Below are 22,613 nucleotides of genomic sequence, written 5' to 3'. Positions count from 1 at the left end.
AATCATTCAAGGCTGATTCAGTCTTAACACAAATACACATCTGCACCTCAGAGGTGCCTTAAGGAATTTATCTATCATACCGTTGCTCTGAAATTCAATCACTATTGCAGCAATAGCATATTCTTTCATATTAAATAATCATTTAGTGCACAGACCATAGAGAATCACCAGAACAGTGTAAAACTCCAATGAAGTCACAGGAATACTTATAGACATGGAATTATTATGGAAAAGCATGTAACAATATAGTATATATTTAATATATATATATCCATGAGCATTTATTTCATATATGCATACATAAAATATTTCCTAATTATCCAGTTTGCAGTATGTTGTGTCATGCAACACTAGCACAATTTTAGATATACTTGAGTGGTGAAACCAATTTATTTTCTTCTCTGTACTTTTCCTTATCTCTGAAATGTTCTAATTTTAAAATTAAGAAATCTTAGTAAGAGCTCCAGGGAAAACAATGATGAATGTAACAGTACAGCTGCCTGCAAGCACTTCCATGTGGATCCATTTTTTTTTTTAATTCTGGAAAGTACAGAAATAAAAATTAAAAGCAGAAGGGGAAAAAACAGAGCCAAAAGAGAAGCAGAGTAGTAAATAAAAGTTCCAAATGAGCAAATCCTCAAAAGAACAGGTCAACGGAGAGAAACGCTGAGGAAGCAATTTCAAAACACTATCTTACTCTAACAGCTTACTATGATAATATTTAATGCATGATAAATGTGATATTACAAAATGGAAAGAACAAAAACAATAAAATGATTAGCTGAGTACTGGAGGTAGGGGAGTATCTGCAAACTTGGTACCAAACCTTAAAGTCTAGGTAGATCAGAACAAATTCTAAGAGACTCAACCCATATAGAAAAAGAAAACTAAAGTGGGAAGGCAGAATTTGGTGGATGTCCCTGTAGTCTGTGGATAAAAAAGTACTTCTTAAATTTATAGTAAAGGCTGGAAATTACAAAGGAAACATCGATAGATTTATATGTGAAAAATATATGTATAATAATTCTCCAGATACTGCTCTGCAGTTGGGACAATCTAGCAATAAGCACAATGAAAACTTAGAAAGGGAGAGACATAATCAAAGATGGGGAACAAGAAGATATATACAGATTTTTTATAATGTACAACATAGGAAAAAATACGTCCAAAATTTACTGCAAAATCATTCAAAGATAGTGATATAGTCGTGGAAATAAAGACAACAGACAAAATGAGTATATTTTAAGACACACTGAGGAAGAAAGAGGTAGGGGGATTTTTTTGGGAATGTACAACTGGACTTTCCCATTTTTAAGTTCATGTCTGTTAATTGTATCATTCATGTGAAAAAGATAAGATACACAAAAAGGCCACTAGTGCGACCTTTCCTAGGTAGCACTTCTCAAAAAAAATTAAGAAAAGTATTTCCTGGCACAATACAAACTGGATGAAAGATGTGATATGATGTCCAGCTGCATGAAATATTTCTAGCTTCTTTCTGGGTCACAGACCTTACATCTTCCTGGGGAAGTTCCCATTTGGGAATTCCTTCCATACTTTCACCAAGACAATGATAGCACATCTAGCACTCACAATCATCATTCAAATACTCATTCACTCACTCACTGACCCAACTAATAAGTACTTAATGCCTCCGATGTATAGTCTAAATCAAGAAAAAAAATTTACTTATACTTCTGTGATCTAGCTTTTTAACATATTTTTTGTAATGGCTTTAGAGCTTTCTACACTAGCTGAAAGAGGCTGTATCCAAAAGCTAATCAATAGTTTTATTCCTGAAAGAAATGATATTTAAAGCACTCATTTGAAATATTCAATTATAGTTTTCCAATTGGTTGTCAATCATTTGGGGTAATTAGGCATATTACAAGCGAGGGTAAGGTCTCCTAGAATCTCTGGATGTACCAAGGAGTGACTATAGACTGTCAATGCCTCATGTATGTACACTGTTCCTTGGTGTATTAACATATGGCTGTAAATTCATTTTTTAAAGTGACTGAATTTGTAGTACCATAGAATCACGTTTTCTCATAAACTTATGCAGATATGATTTTTAAAGTATTAAAATTCAAAGCTGCTAGAAAAAATATTAACTCTAAATGTAACTTCAAATATTTACTGCTGAGGAACAAAAGACTGCATGACTGGTTTGTCTACAACACTAAATTCAAAAGTAGCAATGCAGCTTACTCTAAATACTAAAGAAGATTTACTGCAAAGTTTTGTAATATATCTCCATGAATAAATCAGGTCTAACCTAATAATCTGAAATTAATAAATTTTCAAATTTTATTTCATTGGGAAAAGAATCAAGCCCTTGCAGACAACTTTAATCACAACAAAAACAGGGAAAAATGAAACAAATTAAAATGAAAACACTAAAAATATTAAGAACAAAAATACACCAGGATGAGATCAGTTTACCACAAAATTTATAACAGTTCCAAAGACCATTTAGTGTTATTTACTGGAATTATTCAAAGACATGTAATCGAGTAAATTTCTAACTTCCTGGCCTATAAAGCATCAAATAAGAGACTCAAGAAAAACTTTCTGCTTTAACATACACATGTTATATTTTGGACAACATACTAGTACATAGATTAGTAATATAAATTATTGAATGCATTTACCCAAAAATAGATTTCTCATAAACGAATGTTAGGAAGACGGAAATAGTTTTTAATTTAATATGCTTAAATGTAAAAGTGAGCAGGTAAAGAAAAACATCCCGAACGTTCATATTCACATAGTATGAAACTAAAACCACATTTTTCACTAAGCATTGTTAGTATTTTAGCATCAGTTCTCTCCATCACATTCTTTATTTTCTAAAGGGAAAAAAAATCGTATAAAATTTTAAAACAAGATTATAGGAGAATAACAATCATAAGTGCACTGCATACTAATAAAGTAGCTGCTCATATTAAAAGATATATTGGGGCTGGGGATTTAGCTCAGGTCCACGGTCATGAGTTTGATCCCTGGTACCAAAAGAAAAAAAAATTTTTTAAAAAGATATAGGCATGAAAAATTGATCTAACAATATAGTCACCAATCTTTCTTTTCAATGAACTAACAGCAACTAGTAGTATAACTATCTTAACCATTTTGTGTATATCGTATTTCCATTTTCTCCATGCAGTCCCTGAGGTCCAAGAGAGACGATCTCAGAAACCACTGCAGCAGTGGGTCTGGCTGCTCTAAGGGCAACCTCACCATCCTATCAGTGATGACCAGGAATCCGTATTAGCTGAAGAGTATCACACAGGCTTGCCCACATGGATTGGTGCAGAAATGGTTAAAAATATAATTAAGGCTAGTAAAAACAAGGGAAAACTTGCTAAGAGCTTCTAAATAGCAAGTTTCCTTCAAGAAGGAGCCATCAGAAATAGCCCGTCTTGTCTGCTACATACTGTATTAACAAACTGGAGGCCTGAAGTTCTTGCTGCCTTCCACATTCCGATGAGGATGAAGCCAAGTCAAAGAGGGAGGCAAAGCCTGAGAGCACGAAAGAGCATATCCAGGTCCCTGACTCACACATGCTACTCTACTGGTAAACTCAGACTTCCTTTCTCTTAACATAACCAAGAAATCCTCTTTCTTAAGACAGATTAAACTGGAATTTCTGTTTCTGGTACCAAAGGCACCCTGCTACACACCAAAAAGCTTTTTTAGGATTTCAAAATCACAGATGAAGTTATGTACTGGGTGGCAAGTTTTTAAAAATGTTATAGATGAAGACAAAAGGTTTTTATACATATACATGTGAAAAAAGAGATTATTGATTATGTAATAACCTGGATGTAGAAAAAAATTGCTGAACATCTCACCCACTGATCTATTAAGTCTCTGATTTAACCAGCTCTGTGGTAGAGCCTAAGTTCACATGCACCCTATCCCTATCACCGAGAGGCTATCAATAGCTATGTTTCTGAAGATGGACAGATTCCAATCCAAGCCTAAATGGCTTCACAGAGTGCTTTTTGCTTGTGCACTCTATCCCTCGAACTAAAAGGAAATTTCTCTGCATAATTACTTACTTACATAAGGAACCAAACGGGAAGTTAGGTTGGCAAATAGTTGGCTTTTACACATTGGGTGCCTTGAGATAATTGTAAATGTAATACTGTAGTTACAGAAAGACATGATTTAGTCAACAGTATATTTCAGCAAATTGGAAAAAATCCCTAAAGACGTTTTTAAAGAAGAAATCTGTAAATAAGCTTTTATCGCTTAAAGAACATGCTCATAAAAATTTTTAAAAGCTTACTTTAATAACTTACCTATCACAGCCACAAAATTCTACATAAGAAAAGCAAAATTTGTCAAGTCTTTAGCATGACTTCATAAAATATAAACATTCTTCATAAAAGAAAATAATTTTTTTTTCTGTTGCCTCCACATAGCTGATATATAAACATACACTGGCTACCAAAATCCCTTAAAAAGTAAAGCAATAAATACTTCTTATACATTCTGATTGTTGTTTTAACATAAAATAAATACAAGACTTTTAAAAATAAAAATAATACTACATTCCTTTCCTTTTTTTTTTTTTTTTTCTTTTTTTTTTTTTTCCCTTTGGTGCCCGAATCCAGCTCAGGATCCCACACTTGCCAAGCAGGCACCGTGCCACTGAGCAAATCCCTGGTCTCCCATTGCTTTCAGTTTAGGTCAGAATGAGGTTAATTTTCAAAAGAGTTTTTAAAATTCTTCAAAAAATTCAGATAAAAAGGAAAAAGACATATTTCTCCCCAAGGAAACCCATTCCAGACTGCCACTTAATGAATGCTGATTGTGTAACTGCACAAGTGGATCTACAAGCCTTCTGACCTCACAGACCATTTTCAACATTCCACATAATCCTTGAAAATCTCTGGACTTTAATTACAAAATAAGCATTTTAGTCCTGAGTGCCATGCACAAAACCAGGCATCACCAGTGAAGTCAGACTTATGCTAATATTCTGTATGTCAACTCTGTACTGGATTTTTTCTTTCATCTACTCAAAATACCTCTGTAAAGTAAACATTTTTATCTCTATTTCAGGGATGAGAATTCTGATGTTCAGAGAGACAAATCAGCTATTAAGCAACAGAATCAGAATTTGAATCTACTTGACCTGCTCTAAATGCAAGAATTTCCCATCATTGGATTAAATCTAAACAGATAAAATTAAGACTGGGGAAGAATTGAGGCTGTTAGATGCACACACAAAAAATCCACTTTGAAAAAAATAAAAATAAAAAATTTTTTTAAAATCCACATTGTTTTGGGCTGCAAAATTCAAATCTTTAAATTCGAACCTCCAATACTTCCAAACATGACTAAAGAAGTGATTGAGTTAAACTGAACCATTAAGGTCCATCCTAATGTAATCTGACTGGTGTCCACAAGGTAGAGAAAATTAGATACAGAAAGGAACTCTTAGGATGCACACACACAGAGGAAGGATCACATGAGGATACAGTGAGAAGTTGGCCATCTATAAGCAAAGGAGACAATTCCAAAAGAAACCAAACCTGGGCTGGAGATCTAGCTCAGTGGCATAAGTGCCGGCCCAGAAAGCATGAAGTTGTGAGTTTGATCCCCGGTTTCACAAAAGAAACCAAATCTGACAACAGCTTGGTTTTAAACTTTTAGACTCAAAACTATGATTCAAAATAACAGTTGTTTTGCTAACAGGTGTGTAGTATTTTCTTATGGCAACTTAAAAATTAACATACTAGTCCCTAATTCCTGGACACATTGCTAAATAAAAATCCCTAGCTTTCCTCACAGTTAGGTTTGGCCATATGGTTAAGTCTCAGTATATGAAGCTGACGAGCACCTCCTGCAGCCTTCCACATATGCTCAAGTGGAGACCTTACAGAGTGACCTGCGAAACCTCACTATAAGGATGACAGCACTCATGACTCCAATCCCCAGACAATCATGGAAAGGAGAGTTGCCCACCAACTGTGAACCTACTGTTCACTGTTAGTTGAGCAAGAAGTATATTTCTATAGTTTGTGAGGCACTGAATAATTTTGTGTTTACCTGTCATGGCAAAGATCATAGATTTTAAGCTAAACCTCCCTAATTAATATTCAGACACAAGAAAGTATAGGGAAATGGAAAGAAGGAGATTCAAAAAAGCATATGGTGGGGAGTGTCAGTAGTAACAATCAGTGGTACTTCACCATAGGCAGACTCAGCTTCCCAATGCAGGGACAGCTAGAGAAGAACACAATACTCCTCAATCTTGCAACATATTTTTGGAGAAGTAACAGACCAAACCAGAATATAACTGTGTCATAAATTTTCCTAACACAACATTTGTTAAATTTAGCACAGTCACTCAGTGTTCAGATACACCCTAAGACATGAAGACTTCCAAATGACAATGGAAAGCTCCCCATAACTCTGGCATCCTTCTATTGATGACAACTTGCCCTGTCTGTGTTGAAAGCTACTAAGAGGTGTGTAGACAGCCTGTGGTTACCAATTGTTGATGTTGCAATGTATAAGCATTTGCCTCTGTCCTTCAAAGTTCTCAAAACAAATTAAACTTCACATTATAAAATTTCATATAATCACAGTCATAAAATATATTTAAGGCAGGAGAGGATGATGGATGAATCAGATAATTAATAATAATAATAATAATAACAATAATAATAATTCCAAAAAGGGGGAAATCACTGATACATAGTCTCTAGCTTTGACCTCTAAGCTCATAATACATATTAACTAAAAGTCTGAAAAAAAATCTAAAATATAAACCCTTACTATTGAGAAAAAAAACTCTGGATAGTAATCAAAACATTAATAATTGCCAGGCATGGTGGCACGTGCCTGTAATTCCAGCACTTGGAAGGCTGAGGCAAAAGAATTGCCATCAACTTTGAGGCCAGTCAGGGCAACATAGTGAGTTCAAGGACAGCTTCAACTACATAGCGAGACCCTGCCTCAAAAAAAATTAATAACTTTGTAGCAGTATATTAATGGATATTATTTTTATATCAGTTATTCTCTTGCTGAAAGTACAAGTTTGAGAATTAATATGGAAAAGTCATTCTACTACACATGAAAGATGAATTCAGCACCAGGCATGGTGGTGCACATCTATAATCCTAGGACTGAGAAGAGCGACACAGGAGGATTGTTGTGAGTTCAAAGCCAGCCTAGGGTACACAATTAAGTTCAAAGCCAGCCTAAACTGCAATAGTGAGATCTGTCTCAAAAAGAAAAAAAGATGAATTCAAAGAAATAGAACCAGATAGAAAACCAAAGTGACTTTTCAAGAAACTGCAAAATCTCCAGATTTGATCTCACACATGAAGACTATCACATATCAGGGGAAAACACCTCCCTTCACATTCTCTACATCATGGAAATTCAACAAGTTTCTTTTGAAACAAAAAGTACTGCTACTGTAATCCAGATTGTGCCTAAAAAGAGATCCAAGTATATACGGGATAATTTATAATCAACAATGAACATCTTTCTTCCTAACAAGACACATTTCAGTTCCTAAACAGATCTCCCATTGTGCCCCAATTCAATCTCCCAAAAGTATTAGCTAGCCACCTCAAATTGCAGAATAGACATGTGTCTTGCTTTTGAATAATTTAGGAAAGTTCAGTTCCCCAGTCCTATTAGACTCTGCCATATTCCTATCCAAAGCCAGCAGTGTTCTTTCTGTCTTTTCCTCAACAGCGCTGGAGAAATAAAAGGAATTGTGCTAACCAACAGCTAAGGAAGGGACCCAGAACTATGAGTTCTGAGACATTTATTTGATCACTACTGTGCACAAATCATCATGCCAAGCACCAACCAAGGCAGAAGTAAACAGCTCTCCACTGTGTTCCCATGGAGACAAACAGCTAAGGGACCCGAGGCTGAGCAGTGCTGGAAGATGAAGTAAAGATAAGCTGCTACGGGTAGGACGTGATAAGACAGTAGGAAACAAGTAGTAACTGTGTAAAGTAAGGTTTCAAAGGGCAAAGATGGCATGGCAGTGAAGGAGCCAGAGGTGCAAAGGTACGAAAGTATCTTGGATACCAGACATGGTGGCACATGCCTGTAATCCCAGCACTTGGGAGGCTGAGGCAGGAGGACTGCTGTCAGTGTGAGGCCAGCGTGGACTATATAGTGAGACTCTATCATAATACAAAACAAGTATCTTGGCCTATTTGAGGAGACAATGACAGCCAACATGACTGAAATCATAACCAAGTAATAGGTAAAATATAAGTTTAACATGAGGCTCAAAAGCTAAATCAAGACTAAAGAAAGATAGATAGATAGTTAATGCCTTACCACAGGATGAAAATTTTATGTCATAGACAATTGGGGTTTGGAGGCTATGACCCAAACCTAATTGATCATCTAAGGATGCCAGTTACCTAAATGGTCCAAAACACTAAACAAAACCTAAGAATACGCAGTAGCTATCAGTTATTAAATTAATAAGGGCAAGAATTGAGGTGGGGAAAAGGAAAGCAGGAAAGCAATGTGACCTAATAATAGTAATGATTTTTTAACTACGTAGCAACAGTAGCGAAGGGTGGAGGCACACCCCTGTACGCCCAACACTCAGGAGGCTGAAGCCAAAGCAGGAAGATGGCCATGAGTTTGAGGTCAGTTTGAACTGCATCATGAGACTGTCTCAAAAAGCAAACAACAACAAAAGTAAAGATTTTAGGGGCTGGGGGTTTAGCTCAGCGGCATAAGCACCTGCCTTGCAAGCAGGCGGTCGTGAGTTCGATCCCCGGTACCGATAAAAATGAAAAAGACAAAAAAAAAAAAAAAAAAAGTAAAGATTTTATGTGGAAAATGTGGTTTCTGCCAGGATAGTTATTGGTTTTTTGTTTTGCTTTTGTGGTTGTTGTTTGTTTTTGTTTATTTCTTTATTTTTCTGTTTTTTTCTTCTCATTAAAATAAAATTTAAAAAACAAAAAAAGTATGAGTTGACTGAAGCTAACTTTCTGAGCTTTCACTCTGTGAGTAAATCCTTGAGCACCCTCTACTGGCCATTCCTCACATCTCGTCAACTCGTAAGAGCAATTGCCTCTCTGAGGTCAGATGGTGGCTACAGCACAGATCTCCCCATCCCTTCCTCAGATTGGAGGCAGCTGAATCTAGAGTTTGGGATTGGTTGATTGTCTAGGGCTGGGTTGGGGTGTAAATGCTACACCTTCCCTAGAGCAGGTAGTCTGCATACACTATAAGGGTGGGAAAGATTTACCTCTCCACTTTGGCTTTGCTGCTTTTGTATCTTCCACTGGCAGCCATGAACTGTCACCCTCTGCCATAACACCCTGCCTTGGTGCCAGCTGGAACTTCCACAAACTGTGAGCTAATTCCTCTTTTAACTTTGGGTTTTGGATATTTTGTCTCAGAAACAAGAAAAAAGTAACTAAGACACCAATCAATGCCCTGTCCTTGGGTTTATATTAGTCTGATTTTTTAATGAGGGAAGGCACCAGAAAAGAATTTTTTGTCCTCCATGATGTTAAGACAAAACAACTTCTAATTCTTCACAGTTCCTTACAGAAAGTGAGACTTCCTTAGGAAGATCAAATACAATCAACTGTAAAACCTGTATCTCATTATTACTTTCAAAAAGGGAAAAAATTAAAGTCCCTATGGTATTTATTATTCAATACCAGAAAGAAAGGAGAGGGTAAGAAAAATGAAATACAAAGTAGAGTGTGTCTTCACTCCCCAACTTTGCCAGAACGAGTACAAAATATTCTTGTAAGAGATTGTAAAGGATTAAGAAGTAATTCCTACTATCAAATGATTTGTATAGAATGAAAATATTCCAGAGGAAACAATTAGAAGGAAACAAACTGTCACATTCTTTAGGAAAAATATACACTGAAAATTCCATACATGCATAGACATAAACACATAACCCACCTCCCTCGTGTATGGAAAAATGGTCTCTATATATTAGTAATGGTCATGGTTGGTGGAACTTCTGATGACCTGTACTGTTTTTTCTTCATATTTTTCAGTACTGTTTGAATTTCTATAATGAGTATATAGTGTCTTAACAAAAAACTTATCCATCAGTTTATCAAGGATTTAAACAGGAAAAAAACTACTTACAAAGATAACAATGTACATAGAGAATGATCATGAACACAGTTATATAAAACACACTGGAAAAAAACATGCAGAATCATTCATGACTGTCATCTCTAGGGACTGCATTGACTTGTACCACATGCTTTCTCATTTTCTCATACTTTCTTAACAGAAAAATGGATCTTTTCTTTTAAAAGTACCAATATAAAGCAATTTTTCCCTCTTAGTTTTTAACACTCCTTGGTAAAGTGCTTTACAGATATTGTCTTGCCAGGTGTGGTGGTGCACACCTGCAATCCCAGCACTCAGGAGGCTGCAGCAGGAGTATCACTGTGAGTAAGAGGACAGAATGGACCACATGTCAGTTCAAGGCCAGCCTGTACTACATAGCAAGACCCTGTCTTAAATAGAAAAATAAAAAGTAAATAAGAGATATAATCTGAACAGCCTACCTGGAATAAGGGCTGTGCTAATAAGGATGTCCACCTCCTTGCACTGTTGAGCAAAGAGTTTCATTTCAGCTTCGATGAACTCCTTGGACATCTCTTTTGCATACCCGCCTTGTCCCTCACCAGATTCCTTCAAGTCCACTTCCAAGGGCTCAGCACCAAGAGACTTGAACTGTTCCAAAGCTGCAGCTCTAGGGTGATTAATGAAGGGGAAACTAGTTATTCTGAACACTTAACAATGAATAAAATCTCCATTTACATATACATTTTCAATAAAAGCAAACGGTAGAGTCAAACATTAAGAGTTTCTTTTGATGCCTCTGAATGAACTGTTTATCTTTTTTCCTTCCAGGTGTGCATAATACTTTTATGACAATAATTTTTCTAAAAAAAATAGAGAATTCTACAAAAGGAATTTAATTATTGTCAATCACAGGAATCAGCTTTGTTCATTGCAGTTCCAATATATTGATAATGATATAGTATCTGACATGCAACAGGTTTGATATTCATATCACCCAAATTGAGATTTACATTTGTAAATGTTCTGAGTTTGCTCTTATTGGGGTCAGTTATTCTTAATGGGGGTCCCACATAGTGACTCTTTTGTTTAGAAATTGACTCATCTACTTAGAAATACTTCATTAATGGTCTGGGGATGTAGCTTAGAAGTAAAGCACTTGCATAGCATACACAAGATTCTGGGTTCTATTAAAAAAAAAAAAAAGGAAGGTAGAAACAAAGGAGAAAAACAGAAGGAAAGAAAGAAAATATTTTAATTACTTTTACCTCCAACCCTTATTAAACTATTTTTGTGAAAAGTAACCTATAAATTCAGTAAATGCTAAAATGTGAAAAGCCAATGTAAGGTATGCAAAAAGCAATTCAATTTAAAAATAAATAAATAAATGCTACCCAACCACTATATCCTGATTAGAAAACCAAAGCTAACGAAGATTTCATCCCTGTGGTGAAACTGATCAATATCCTAAATCCCAGACCTCCCAAAGACAACGATCACTCAAGGTACTTGCTGATATTCAAATTCCCAGCCTCCTTCCCAGTGCCACTGAATTATAATCACCAACACAGAGGCCAAAAGCAGAAGCTGTATTTTTAGCAAGGGCAGCAGATCATTCTTGTCATCAGTGGAGGTAGGGAAACTGGTCTGAGCCAACAAATCCCTAACTACCATCATACCCTGGTTTTCCCTCTCTCTCTCTGCTCTCAAGAAGACTCCTGGTAGCCCTGACTGCCCCAGGTGAAATCACCCTCAAGAGGAAGTCAAAGCTGAGGACAGCAAAGAGATAACAAAAATTACCTCATATCTCTCTCTCTCTCTGTCTGTCTGTCTCTCTCTCTCTCTCTCTCTCTCTCTCTCTCTCTCTCTCTCTCTCTCACACACACACACACACACACACACATGCATGCACGCACGCACCCACCCACTCAGAACCTGTGCCTTAAGTTATATCCCCCACCACCACCATCTTTTTTTTTTTTTTTTGAAACAGGGTCTCAATAAATTGCCCTAGCTGGGCTTTAACTTGCAATCTTTCTACCTCAGCTTCCTAGAGTGCTGAGATCAAGAACATTCTTCACTCTGAAAAGTTGTGTTCTTTCTAACTTTGAATTTTTTTTTAAACATTCAATATTCAAGAGTGGTAATAGAGGGTTGTAGCTCAGTGGTAGGGTGTGTGTTTGGAATGTAAGAAGTCCCAGATTCAATTCTTAGCAACAAAAACTTGGATGGACAGTAATATTATTCCTCTTCTGCCCTTGCTGATAAAAAAAACAATTGTATGTTCCGACCTCAAAAAAAGTACTGGATCACCTAAATGAGAACAGCACTTAATAAAATCCAGAACCAAGTATCTTCAGCAATAAAGAATTTTAATAAAAAAATTTTAAGACAATCTAAGAAAATGTTTATATATCCATTTTAGAAAAATACAGAATGATTGTAATCAAGTATTTTTACCTAGAAACTTTAAAAATTATCGATCAATGTTAAACTCACTTTAAATTCAAAGTAGGCATCTTAGAAAAAAATAATGCAATAATGCGTGTGTTGCTACACTTGGGTGAAAGTACTTGGAGACTATCACCCAGTCAGTTCTATCTGCTTCCATCTATTCAATGCAGGGCAGTCAGTTCACTGAGACATCTACGCCACTCGATAGTCAGCTTTGTTCATCCCTTGCATAGTGTCTGGAAGCATTCCGAAGACATAGTAAAGCAAAATGTCTGAAACTCAGCAAACAGATAACTAGCACTAGTGCTGTTGAACTCTAGACCCAGAGCTAATTCACAAAAAGAAAGAATTATGAGCTGTTAATTTGCAATTCTTTTCCTTATTTCTACTGCATCAAGTCTAAGCCCAGACATTTTTCACTGAGTTAACTTCTAAAAACCAGAAGCATTATCAAATGAAGCATTTACAGAGCAGGTTCAGTGAGATATTATAATTTATGAATCCTAAGAAAAATGTATGAGGCCCCATTTGAAACAAGACACTTTCAGTTTAACATCTGTTACAGTTTGATCTGAAATGTCTCCCAAAAGCTCATATGTGGAAAGCTTGGTCCCCAATGGAACAGTGTTCAGAGATGGGGTTTCAGGAAGACAACTGGATCAGCAAGACTCTAATTTCATCAATGGAGTCATCTACTGATGGACTCATATTTAATGAGCTAGGAGGCGGTGGACCTAGGAAGTGGGGGCCAGTTGGAGGAGACTGCTTTTTCAAGGTGTGGCCTCAAAGACTAGACTATGTCTCTACCCCAAACCCTTTCCTTCCTATTTCTTTCTCTGCCTTTCTAGCTGCAAATATGCTCCATGATCTCTGTTCACCATGTTTCTGCCACCCCATGGGTCTAAAAACATCAACCAGTAGTAAAGCACCCACCTTGTATCAAATCCTCGAACAATCGCACCCATGGATTTTGCAGCACCTGCAGAAGCAAGGCCAGCAACACCACCACCAACTATCAGAATCTGAGAAAGAGGGGGGAAGAAAGTTCTGCTTTATTTAAAGTTCATTATAGACTGATTATAAAAAAAAATCAAGAGCAACTACCAGTACCTGGTACACAGTTAGGACTCAGTAAACCATGTTGTTGATGATGGTGGTAGTGATCAGCTCTCCACACGTGGACTAAGTGGACAGACTATTCAGTAGCTGAACCACCAGTTTTTAAAGATTTATCAAAGAAGCAACTGCTAGCAATGGCCAACAACCTTCAATAAAAATAGCCTGAGAGCATCTCAGTATAAACCTATCGTATAAGCACAATTAGTTACACAGGTTATAGATTAATAGGTTTTTTTCTCACTGTACAAAAGCTCATTCTGCTAAAATTTCCAGATGGCATTCTAACTACCTCTTCTCCCCTCTCAAATTCTAAGGTTTTTTTGTGTTCATAAAACACATTTCATAGATGGTTGTAACTTTGGAGAAACATCTATACCAACTCCTATTTCAGCTCAAATGATTCTAATCAGAACCTCTGGTGAACAACCACATAATTCTGAACCGTTTTGAATGAACTATACCTGAAATCTGAAGCAATATATCTAGTCTTCCTAAGTAAGGAAGGATCACAGCCAAGTGGACCAAAGAATTCCTCAAAAACAAGAATTTCCCCACCTCCTCAGAAACAAGCGAGAACAATGATGTGTCAAGTCTGCAGGCCTTCCAGGGAGAAAAAAAAAAACAGTCCAGCTATACAACCCAGACACAGTCAAATGAATGACTCTGTTCTTGTAGGAAAAAATACCACCCACAGTGACAATGAAGCTTATAAACTCCAACCCATCATCATGCCACATATCCTAACCCTTTTCTAAGAAGTGTTGTTAGTCAAACTGCCCCAGTGGCAGAGTGTAGGCAATGTCTAAGCAGTGTCTCAGAGATCATGTCACTTGATCTTGACAATGAGTTTAGTCAGGACAAAGGGAAGTCTGCAGGAAAGGAACAGAGAGAGGGGTCAGAGGAAACAAGCAGCCTCTAAACTCCAAGATAGATACCAATCCTATTCTAAACAAGTTACACTCACTTCTGCCTTGAAAGAGAGAGAGCGAGAGAAAGAAGGGGGTAAAAAAAGAGAAATAAAATGTTTAAAAAAATCATAAGACTGGACCAAGTTATCCTGACACAAGAAACAAGAATGCATGATCACAGTTAATAGGGATAAGTTTCAAGAGATCACTTATATAGCAAGAAAACCACAGTTAATAACAATGTATTGCATCCTTGAAAAATGTAAAGAAAGTGGAAGCTAAATGATCCCATACAAAAAAAAAAAACAAAAAACTACTTGAGGTAACACATATATTTATTAGCTGGACCCAACCACTTATTTAACATATACACATACTTCAAAAGATCGTGCTGTACTTGATAAATTCACCCAATATTATATGTCAAGATAGACTTTTGTAATTAACAAAAAAATTAAACAGCAAAGATATCAGAATATAAAAGATTGAATTACACACAAAGCAATGTAGATACTACAATAAAAATATACTTGCTCTGTACAGCATGGGATGAAGAAAAAGACAAAAACTGAATCAGGGAACTTGGGTTGAAATTCTGAAGCTGTAATGACTTCTGGGTGACCTTGAGCAAATCACTTAACATTTGCAAGACAGCATTACACCTTCCCAAATTTTTATTACATTAAATGATGAAATCTAAGTAAAGTCCTTACTGCTCACTGGCACAACGTAGAAACATACTCAAGAAATCACAGGGGGAGAGAGGGCAAGAGAAAGGAGCTACCTGCAGAAAATGTTCTGGATGCAGTAGGTTCATATCATATAATCCAATCCTCCTCTCAGCTTCCCCAGCAGGAAAGGACACTAACTGTGCACAATTCTTTGTGCCACCTGAAGAGCACTCCTGAAGTCCTCTTTGCACATTTCCCACTTCTAGTCCACCAATCAGTGCTGCTGGTTTTAAACCTTAAAGGTTTCCTAGTCCTTACTCTGCTCGGTATCCCTGTGGCCACCACATTCCCAGGTACAACTGATTCCTAACAGATATTGCCAACTGTATGTTCTCCCCCTGAGCGCAGCAGATTTTTTAAATCTTAAATAGGGCATTTTCCTTGCCTGCAAAAGAATGTGAACTGAATAACATGACCTGTGAGACAGGCCTCACCCAATCCAGTCAGACCTTCTTCCCCACATCAGCTCAAAACACTCTCCACCTTGCCTACCACGCTCCAAGGCCAATGGCCCTCTTTCCGTTCCTTGGCCACACTCAAGCCTTGCTCATCTCAGGGCCTTTCCATGTGTTTAGGGTTCCTGGAACCCTAAATCCCTGCTTTCTTTCTTCTCATCCTTCAAATGTCAGCTCAAACGTTACAGGAGCTTTTCCCAGCCCCCAATTTAAGTAGTCGACATGTTCTCATTACTATCGTAATACCCATCTTATTTCTTTTGTATCTTCAATTATCCCACATATTTATCTGGTTTCTTATTTGTGTCCTCACTGTAAGCCCCACTAGGATGTAAGTTTTGTGTTGCAGGGATGTCGTTTGTCTTGTTCAGGCCATATTCGCAGCTCCTAGAAAATTGCCTGGCATAGCCTAAGCCATGAACTGAGTGACTTTAGTTCATTTTAAACAAGTAAAACTCCTCTATGTTTAAAAGAAATGTAAATTTAAAAATCTATTTTAATGATTCTGTTAGGGTCTTAATTCTTTAATTTCAGAAAGCTATTTCTCATTTGGAACCAGTTTGTTAAGCTGCAACTGAAATTCTAGTAGTTACTTTCTACCTCTTAAAGTCTAAACGACTCTATTTCCTATAAGCCTCTTATCTTTTACTTCACTTTTTAATCCCTTACATTTACATATGTCCTCTCAACTTTCATACATTTCTAGAAAGGTTCTATTGAACTGAGTAGTGGATTTGTGTATCAAAGTATTCAGCTAACTCAAGCTTCTGGCTACCTTGAATGCCAGATGTTTTCTTAGGACCCTAAAAAGGAAGGTAAAAGTAATCCTTACATATGTCAGATCTGTGTTGTTTGTACACACTTCCTTGCTAAGTGTTTAGACTGTCACTTGCTGATTTTTTTCACTTGATCATTTTTTCTAAACAAATATGTAGCTAATCTTCTCAAAGCTGCTTAATTAGGTGGGCTTGTTTGTTTGTTTTGTCTTGTTTTCTTTTTCATTTTTTAAATTTATTGGGCTGGGGATTTAGCTCAGTGGCATAAATTCTTGCCTGGCAAGCATAAGGTCGTGAATTCAATCCCCAGTACCAAAAAAAAAAAAAAAAAAAAAGTTTATTTATTTTAATTAGTATTTGTTTATAGTATATAATGATCACATTGATCATGAACACATCTTAAATGTTTTCTTTTTGTCTCCTTCCCCTTTCCTCTCTCCAACCTTTCTTTACCTCTCCATTGACAAAAGCTCTATTTACATTTTTGTCTTTTTTAAATCTCTTTTCCCTTCCTTCCCTCTCCTGTCTTTTATTCCCGTTCCCATCTGAAAAAAAATTCTTCCTACTGCTTATTATCTATGCTCCATTTTGCTCCTTATTTATACTTTGGGTTTCTCACACAAGAGATACAATGCAATATTTAAACTCATGTGTCTGATTCATTTCACTTAAGATTAAGGTCTCATTTACATGAGAACTCTGGATTTATTTAAGGAAGTACTTAAGATTGAGCAGGAAGCACAAGATAACCTAAACCTTGCTGGCAACACTGACAGTGCTGTCGCTGGGTAAAGTTATAGTTCACAGGTAAAGAATATGCTCAGCATGTACAAGTGCAAAGGGCCCAAGTTCAATCTCTTGACCCAAAAAAGAAAATCAAGACTACAGTCTTGCTCCCTCTACCTAGCCACAGAGTTTACACTATCACTTAGCATACTTAGCACTGCAAGGTCACAGCAAAATCTGCGAATCTTTCACCTAGCCCTCTTCACTTCACATCATTAACTGCTCCTCTTCGCTCTCAAACTGTATTTGAGAAACAGTGCCTTTCCCTTCTGCCGATACCTTGATTACACCACCTTTGATTTTCTGTCCTTGACCCAAAAATCAACAGAGTGAGGAAATCAAAAAAGTCTTCTGTATGAGTCAAAGTGATGTAATAAATTAGGAAGCAATCTTGAATCTTTTTTTTTAATCTTTCTTTAAAAGTAGTGATAAACATACCATATAGACTGAGTTATTCAAAATGCATTTAAAAGTCCAAGTTAGTAAGTCAGTAACAGTAGAGACTAGAACATCCAGAAAAGTTGAAGATCACTTCTTTCAAGCAATCTTAAATGACCAGTTTTGAGGTTCCTTCATAAATTTTGAGCATGTCACAAAACTCATCAATGTGGGCCAGGGATTTAGCTCAGTGGCATAAGCGCCTGCATTGTAAACAGGCAGTCGTGAGTTCGATCCCTGGTACCCATAAAAACGAAAAAGACAAAAAAAAAAAAAAAAAAACCTTTAAAACTCATCAATGTGAAGTTAACACATACAAAAAAATTAAGTACTTATTTTAAGATACTACACATTTTTACTTTAGTTAATTCATATAATGAAGATACATTAAAAGTTGTACTTACCTTAGCTGGAGGAACTTTTCCAGCAGCTGTAATCTGACCAGTAAAAAACCGTCCAAAATGATTTGCTGCTAGGACGACAGCCTTGTAACTTAAAAAATAAATAAACATATAATTGTATAAAATGAAAGCTCTTAAGCCTATGTTATCATAAGTTAGCAATTAAACTCTGTCTAAGAATAACAGCTAAGGTCTATATAATACTTAGCATGTAAATAACAGTTTGAAGAGTTATATATACTGACTTCTTTAACCTTCACAACAAGCCTATAGATAGGTGAATTTATTAGTCTTATGTTACAGACTGGGAAACAGCAGGACAGAGCCAATGAGACTGGCCCTAGGTCATTCAGCTAGTTAACAGAAAATCAGAAATCTAACACAAGCAGGCTGTCCATGAAGACAACTCTATCCATAATGCCACCCAACCTCTTCATAACAAATACTGCAGAAGATCAGCTGAGATTTTAAAAACAATGTGAACAAAGAAAAAAAACAAAACACTAACAAATACTTCTGGAAGCTCCTGAGTGCTTTAAACTTTCCCTTTAAACTTTCTCTTTTACTTGACTACGCTGTCCATATTTTCTTTGATAACTATATAATATAAAAAACTTGTGAATACAAAAAGAATTAAATGAGCTCTATGCCTGTACATAAGATTCTGACCTCAAAGAACAAAAAGGACTACCCTTGATGTTTGATGACTGAAAGCACAGATTTTGAGACAAACTGACTCTAGTTCACATGCTGGTCCTACAAATGATTGTCTTTGTGACCTTGGGCAAATTTCTTACAAGATGAGCATCTATCTCCAAGAGTTATTGTGAGAATTAAACAATACAATACAGGTGAAGTACTTAGCATTATACCCAATATGTAGTAAATGCCCAACAAATATTAAGTATTTTGGCTAAAGAAACTAGCTGTGCAATAAAAAGTAATACTGCACTGCAAGTTTTCCTTGATTTGATAATTTTTATATGCTACACTGATCTGATTTTTGTATCACTTTATATTAAATAGTAATTTTGTACATCATCTCTTGGAAATATATACTCGATATTACAATCCAATTATATTCAATTAAGTCCTACCTATTAACTGGCAAAAGAACCTCTCCTTGATCATTTTTTATATAATAATGCTTGACATAAAAATTTATGCATAAAACACATATGTCACCACTATTACTTTAGGTTAATCACAGTAAAGCAGCAAAATAATATTTTAGAAGTTATTCTGTTAGTCTTACTCTTGAATTCAAGTGGTACACTTTTTCAAAGTACAAATATTCAAAGGTAAGGAATTAATTTTGAAATTAGCATTTCTTAAAATTCAGTTACTATTCTGATAAAAAAATTACAAAAATGAGACACTTTGCACAGGAAATGTATAAGAAAACATTTATTCTGGAAAAAGTGATAAACTTGGCCTTTCCCCGCATTCCACCCCCAGAAAACAAGCTCACAATGAACAGTAATGAACTGGAAGCCACATATCTTCACTCTAAGAAGGCTATGTGTATGAATTAGATAATTTATCATATCCCGTAAGAGGAGATACACTAGAAGATTCACTTATCAGCCCAGAACATAAGATAGTGACTCATTAAACTGTGTCCCCTAGATCCTCAATGTCTTAAACTTTAGACAAACCTGGGACCGTAATGGGTGGGAGAGAGAGTAGGCACATTTGGAGACTCGTACATTCAATATTTATTAGACTTAGACTGGCTTATTGTATTTGGTTTTTTGCTTTTCATTTGTTTTCTGCTCAAAAGATTCTGATAGTACAACCACTGATCTAGAACAACTGCGTGGATGCCTGTTTGGTTCGCTGGTTTTTGAGATACAGTCCCCCTTGGCAACCCAAATGATCTTGAACTACTGGGCTGAAAGTGATTCTCCTGCATCAGCCTCCCAAGTAGCTGTGACTGTAAGTATGTACCACCACATCCTGCTGGGTTATTATGATATTCTTTCACATTTCACATGAAAGAATCATAGCACCCTTGAAACTTTACATTTTTCATTTCTTACTTAAGGGCCAAGGATTTAGCTCAGCGGCATAAACACCTGCCTGACAAAGGCGAGGCACAAGGTTGTGAGTTCAATAGCTGGTACCAAAAAAGATAATAATTTCTTATTTAAAATTTTAAGTCCTATATTGCACACTATAACTCTTCTATAAACTAAAATATGGCAAGAATTTCTTTTGTTCCTTGGCACATTATTTATACAGCAAACAAGATCATTCAACAAACTACTTGCCACATTACATGTAGGAAAACAAAAAATACTTTAACTTGTCATTTTCATTCATTGCATCTCATTCTTATCAAGAGAAAACAGCTGAAACACAAAGTAGAATCTGTGGCATATCTGATATGCTACACCTAAAATAAAACCTAAGAAAATTTTTCAGTTTCTGTGTTAGACCGGGAAAAACTTTATTCCAGGTTAGTCTTTTTTTTTTCCCAAGCACTGTTTTTTGTTAATGTTTTCTTTATCGGTGCCTCATTCATGTTAGCAAATTTTCAACTAATAATAGTTTTCACGCTTAAAATCTAATTTAATGTCTTAGTAGACTTGACTTTATAAGCATTATCCTATTTTCAGATTATTCTTACCCTCTCAGGCAAAGTCAGTAACACTGTATTTATTCACTTACTTCTATCCCTTACGCAGGCTGGGCATGATTACTCAATTACAGCCACAGTCCTCTGAAAAGAATGGAGCTTAGATAGCATTCCAGGCAATAAGCAGGAAATGAAATAGAGCTGGCAAGCAAATGAAGCCTATTATCATTGTGGCCTTCGAGGTAAGAAGACATAAACCTCAGTTAATACCATGGGTTTTGACACCAGATATACTCCATTTAGTGCAGACATTTTCCTACTCATTAAAAATTCCATGAATTCACCTAAGAAAAACTTAATTTAGATGGCAAGTCTGCTAAGATGTATGGACAGGCTGGCTGGGCATCTCTAATCCAAAAGTTCTAAAACTGAAATATTCTAAAATTTACAACTTTTAGAGCACTGACATGAAGTAACAAGTAGAAACTTCCACAGCTGACCACATGTGAGGGGCTGCCATTAAGATACAGCCATGCAACACAGTTTATTCAACATCCCCAAAGCATAACACGAGTGGTGGCGCACGCCTATAATTCCAGCCTCTTACGAGGCTGAGGTAGGAATATCTTAGACTCAAGGCCAGCCTAGACAACTTGCCTCAAAATCAAATTTAAAAAGTGCTGGAATGTAGTTAAGTGGTAGTGTACACATCTAGCATGTAGAAGGCCCTGGGTTCAAACCCCAGTATCAAAAAAAAAAAAAAACTAGAGCCTTCAGCTGCAATGCACAAACCATTTCACAAACAAAAATATTAAAATATTTTATAAAATTATCTTAACACGGTGTATGAAGTGGATATGAAACAAACATGAACTTCATGTTTAAACTTGTATCCCAAAACTCAAAATACCTCATTATGTATATTCAGATATTCCAAAATCTAAAAAAATCTGAAACACTAGTGGTCAGATAAGACACACTCAACCTGTATTATATTTAACTCTAAGAACTACCAATATTCAACCACTTTAACCTATTGAAAACAGCAAAGTCAATCTTATTTATACATATATACACAGAAATGAAAATACAGATTATTGCTCACACAAATAATCTGACGGCTATTTCCTTTGGAAGATGGAAATACTACCTCTCTTCTATCAACGAAGATTAAAAAGGAGTATAAAATAGAATTAATTTATGTGACTACTATGAAACAAGTCATAATTTGAAAGCACTTTGCACAAAAGGCTGCAGTCTCCAACAATTATAACAAGGTAATCACTGAAACAGAAAAGATCTATATAATGTGAATGTTCACATAATACTATTGTGTTTCTGTTCAACTGAAATGAAAAAGAATCAACTTACCCAGCAATGTTGGCCATGGAGCTTAGTGCATCATATCCCTGAGCAATGGTAACTCTTGGAACCTGGTCCATTGCCAAAACTGTCGTTTTTCTTTTGGAAAGTTTATTAAGCAAGTCTGGATTTTGAGCTGGGTAAATAAAACTTATCAATGTTCCTGATGTCTTTAAAAGGTCAGCTTCATGAACACCTGATGTTGGATTAACCATGGGGGCTCGCACCTGAAAAGGAAGTCCAGTCACAGATGAAAATATGAACACCAGGCTAGAATGTAAGTAGTGGTACATACAGGGCCACAGGCTCAATCTCCAACGTTCTTTATAAGTATATATTTATACATATACGTGTGTGTGTAAATACACTGATCACATTTTTTAAGTACATAGGATTTTATTTTTTTGGTACCAGAACACTCAGGACCTTGCACTTGGCCAGGCAGGTACTATGCCACTGAACTATATCTCTAGCCCAAAAGGATGATTTAAATAATATTCCATGAATGAAATACTGCAATATTCCAGA

At 36.1% G+C, this 22,613-nt stretch overlaps 1 protein-coding gene across 2 annotated transcripts in view; it reads right to left on the bottom strand.

The window, feature by feature from the left end:
- The window catches only part of Nnt (nicotinamide nucleotide transhydrogenase), an 84,651-nt gene that overhangs the window by 49,217 nt on the left and 12,821 nt on the right, over nt 1–22,613 (bottom strand). For both annotated transcript variants that reach the window (XM_003470194.5, XM_005003780.4), the window contains exons 4-7: nt 22,095–22,312; nt 18,146–18,233; nt 13,462–13,550; nt 10,557–10,744 (exon numbers count right to left, since the gene is read on the bottom strand). In XM_003470194.5, the coding sequence (XP_003470242.1) occupies nt 10,557–10,744; nt 13,462–13,550; nt 18,146–18,233; nt 22,095–22,312 (583 nt within the window). The remainder of the gene's footprint in view (nt 1–10,556; nt 10,745–13,461; nt 13,551–18,145; nt 18,234–22,094; nt 22,313–22,613) is intronic.

This window comes from Cavia porcellus, unplaced genomic scaffold (genome assembly GCF_034190915.1).
Source record: "Cavia porcellus strain 051 isolate PalLab524CR breed Dunkin Hartley unplaced genomic scaffold, mCavPor4.1 scaffold_11, whole genome shotgun sequence".
Taxonomy (NCBI): domain Eukaryota; kingdom Metazoa; phylum Chordata; class Mammalia; order Rodentia; family Caviidae; genus Cavia; species Cavia porcellus.
This window is presented reverse-complemented; position numbering and strand designations above follow the sequence as displayed.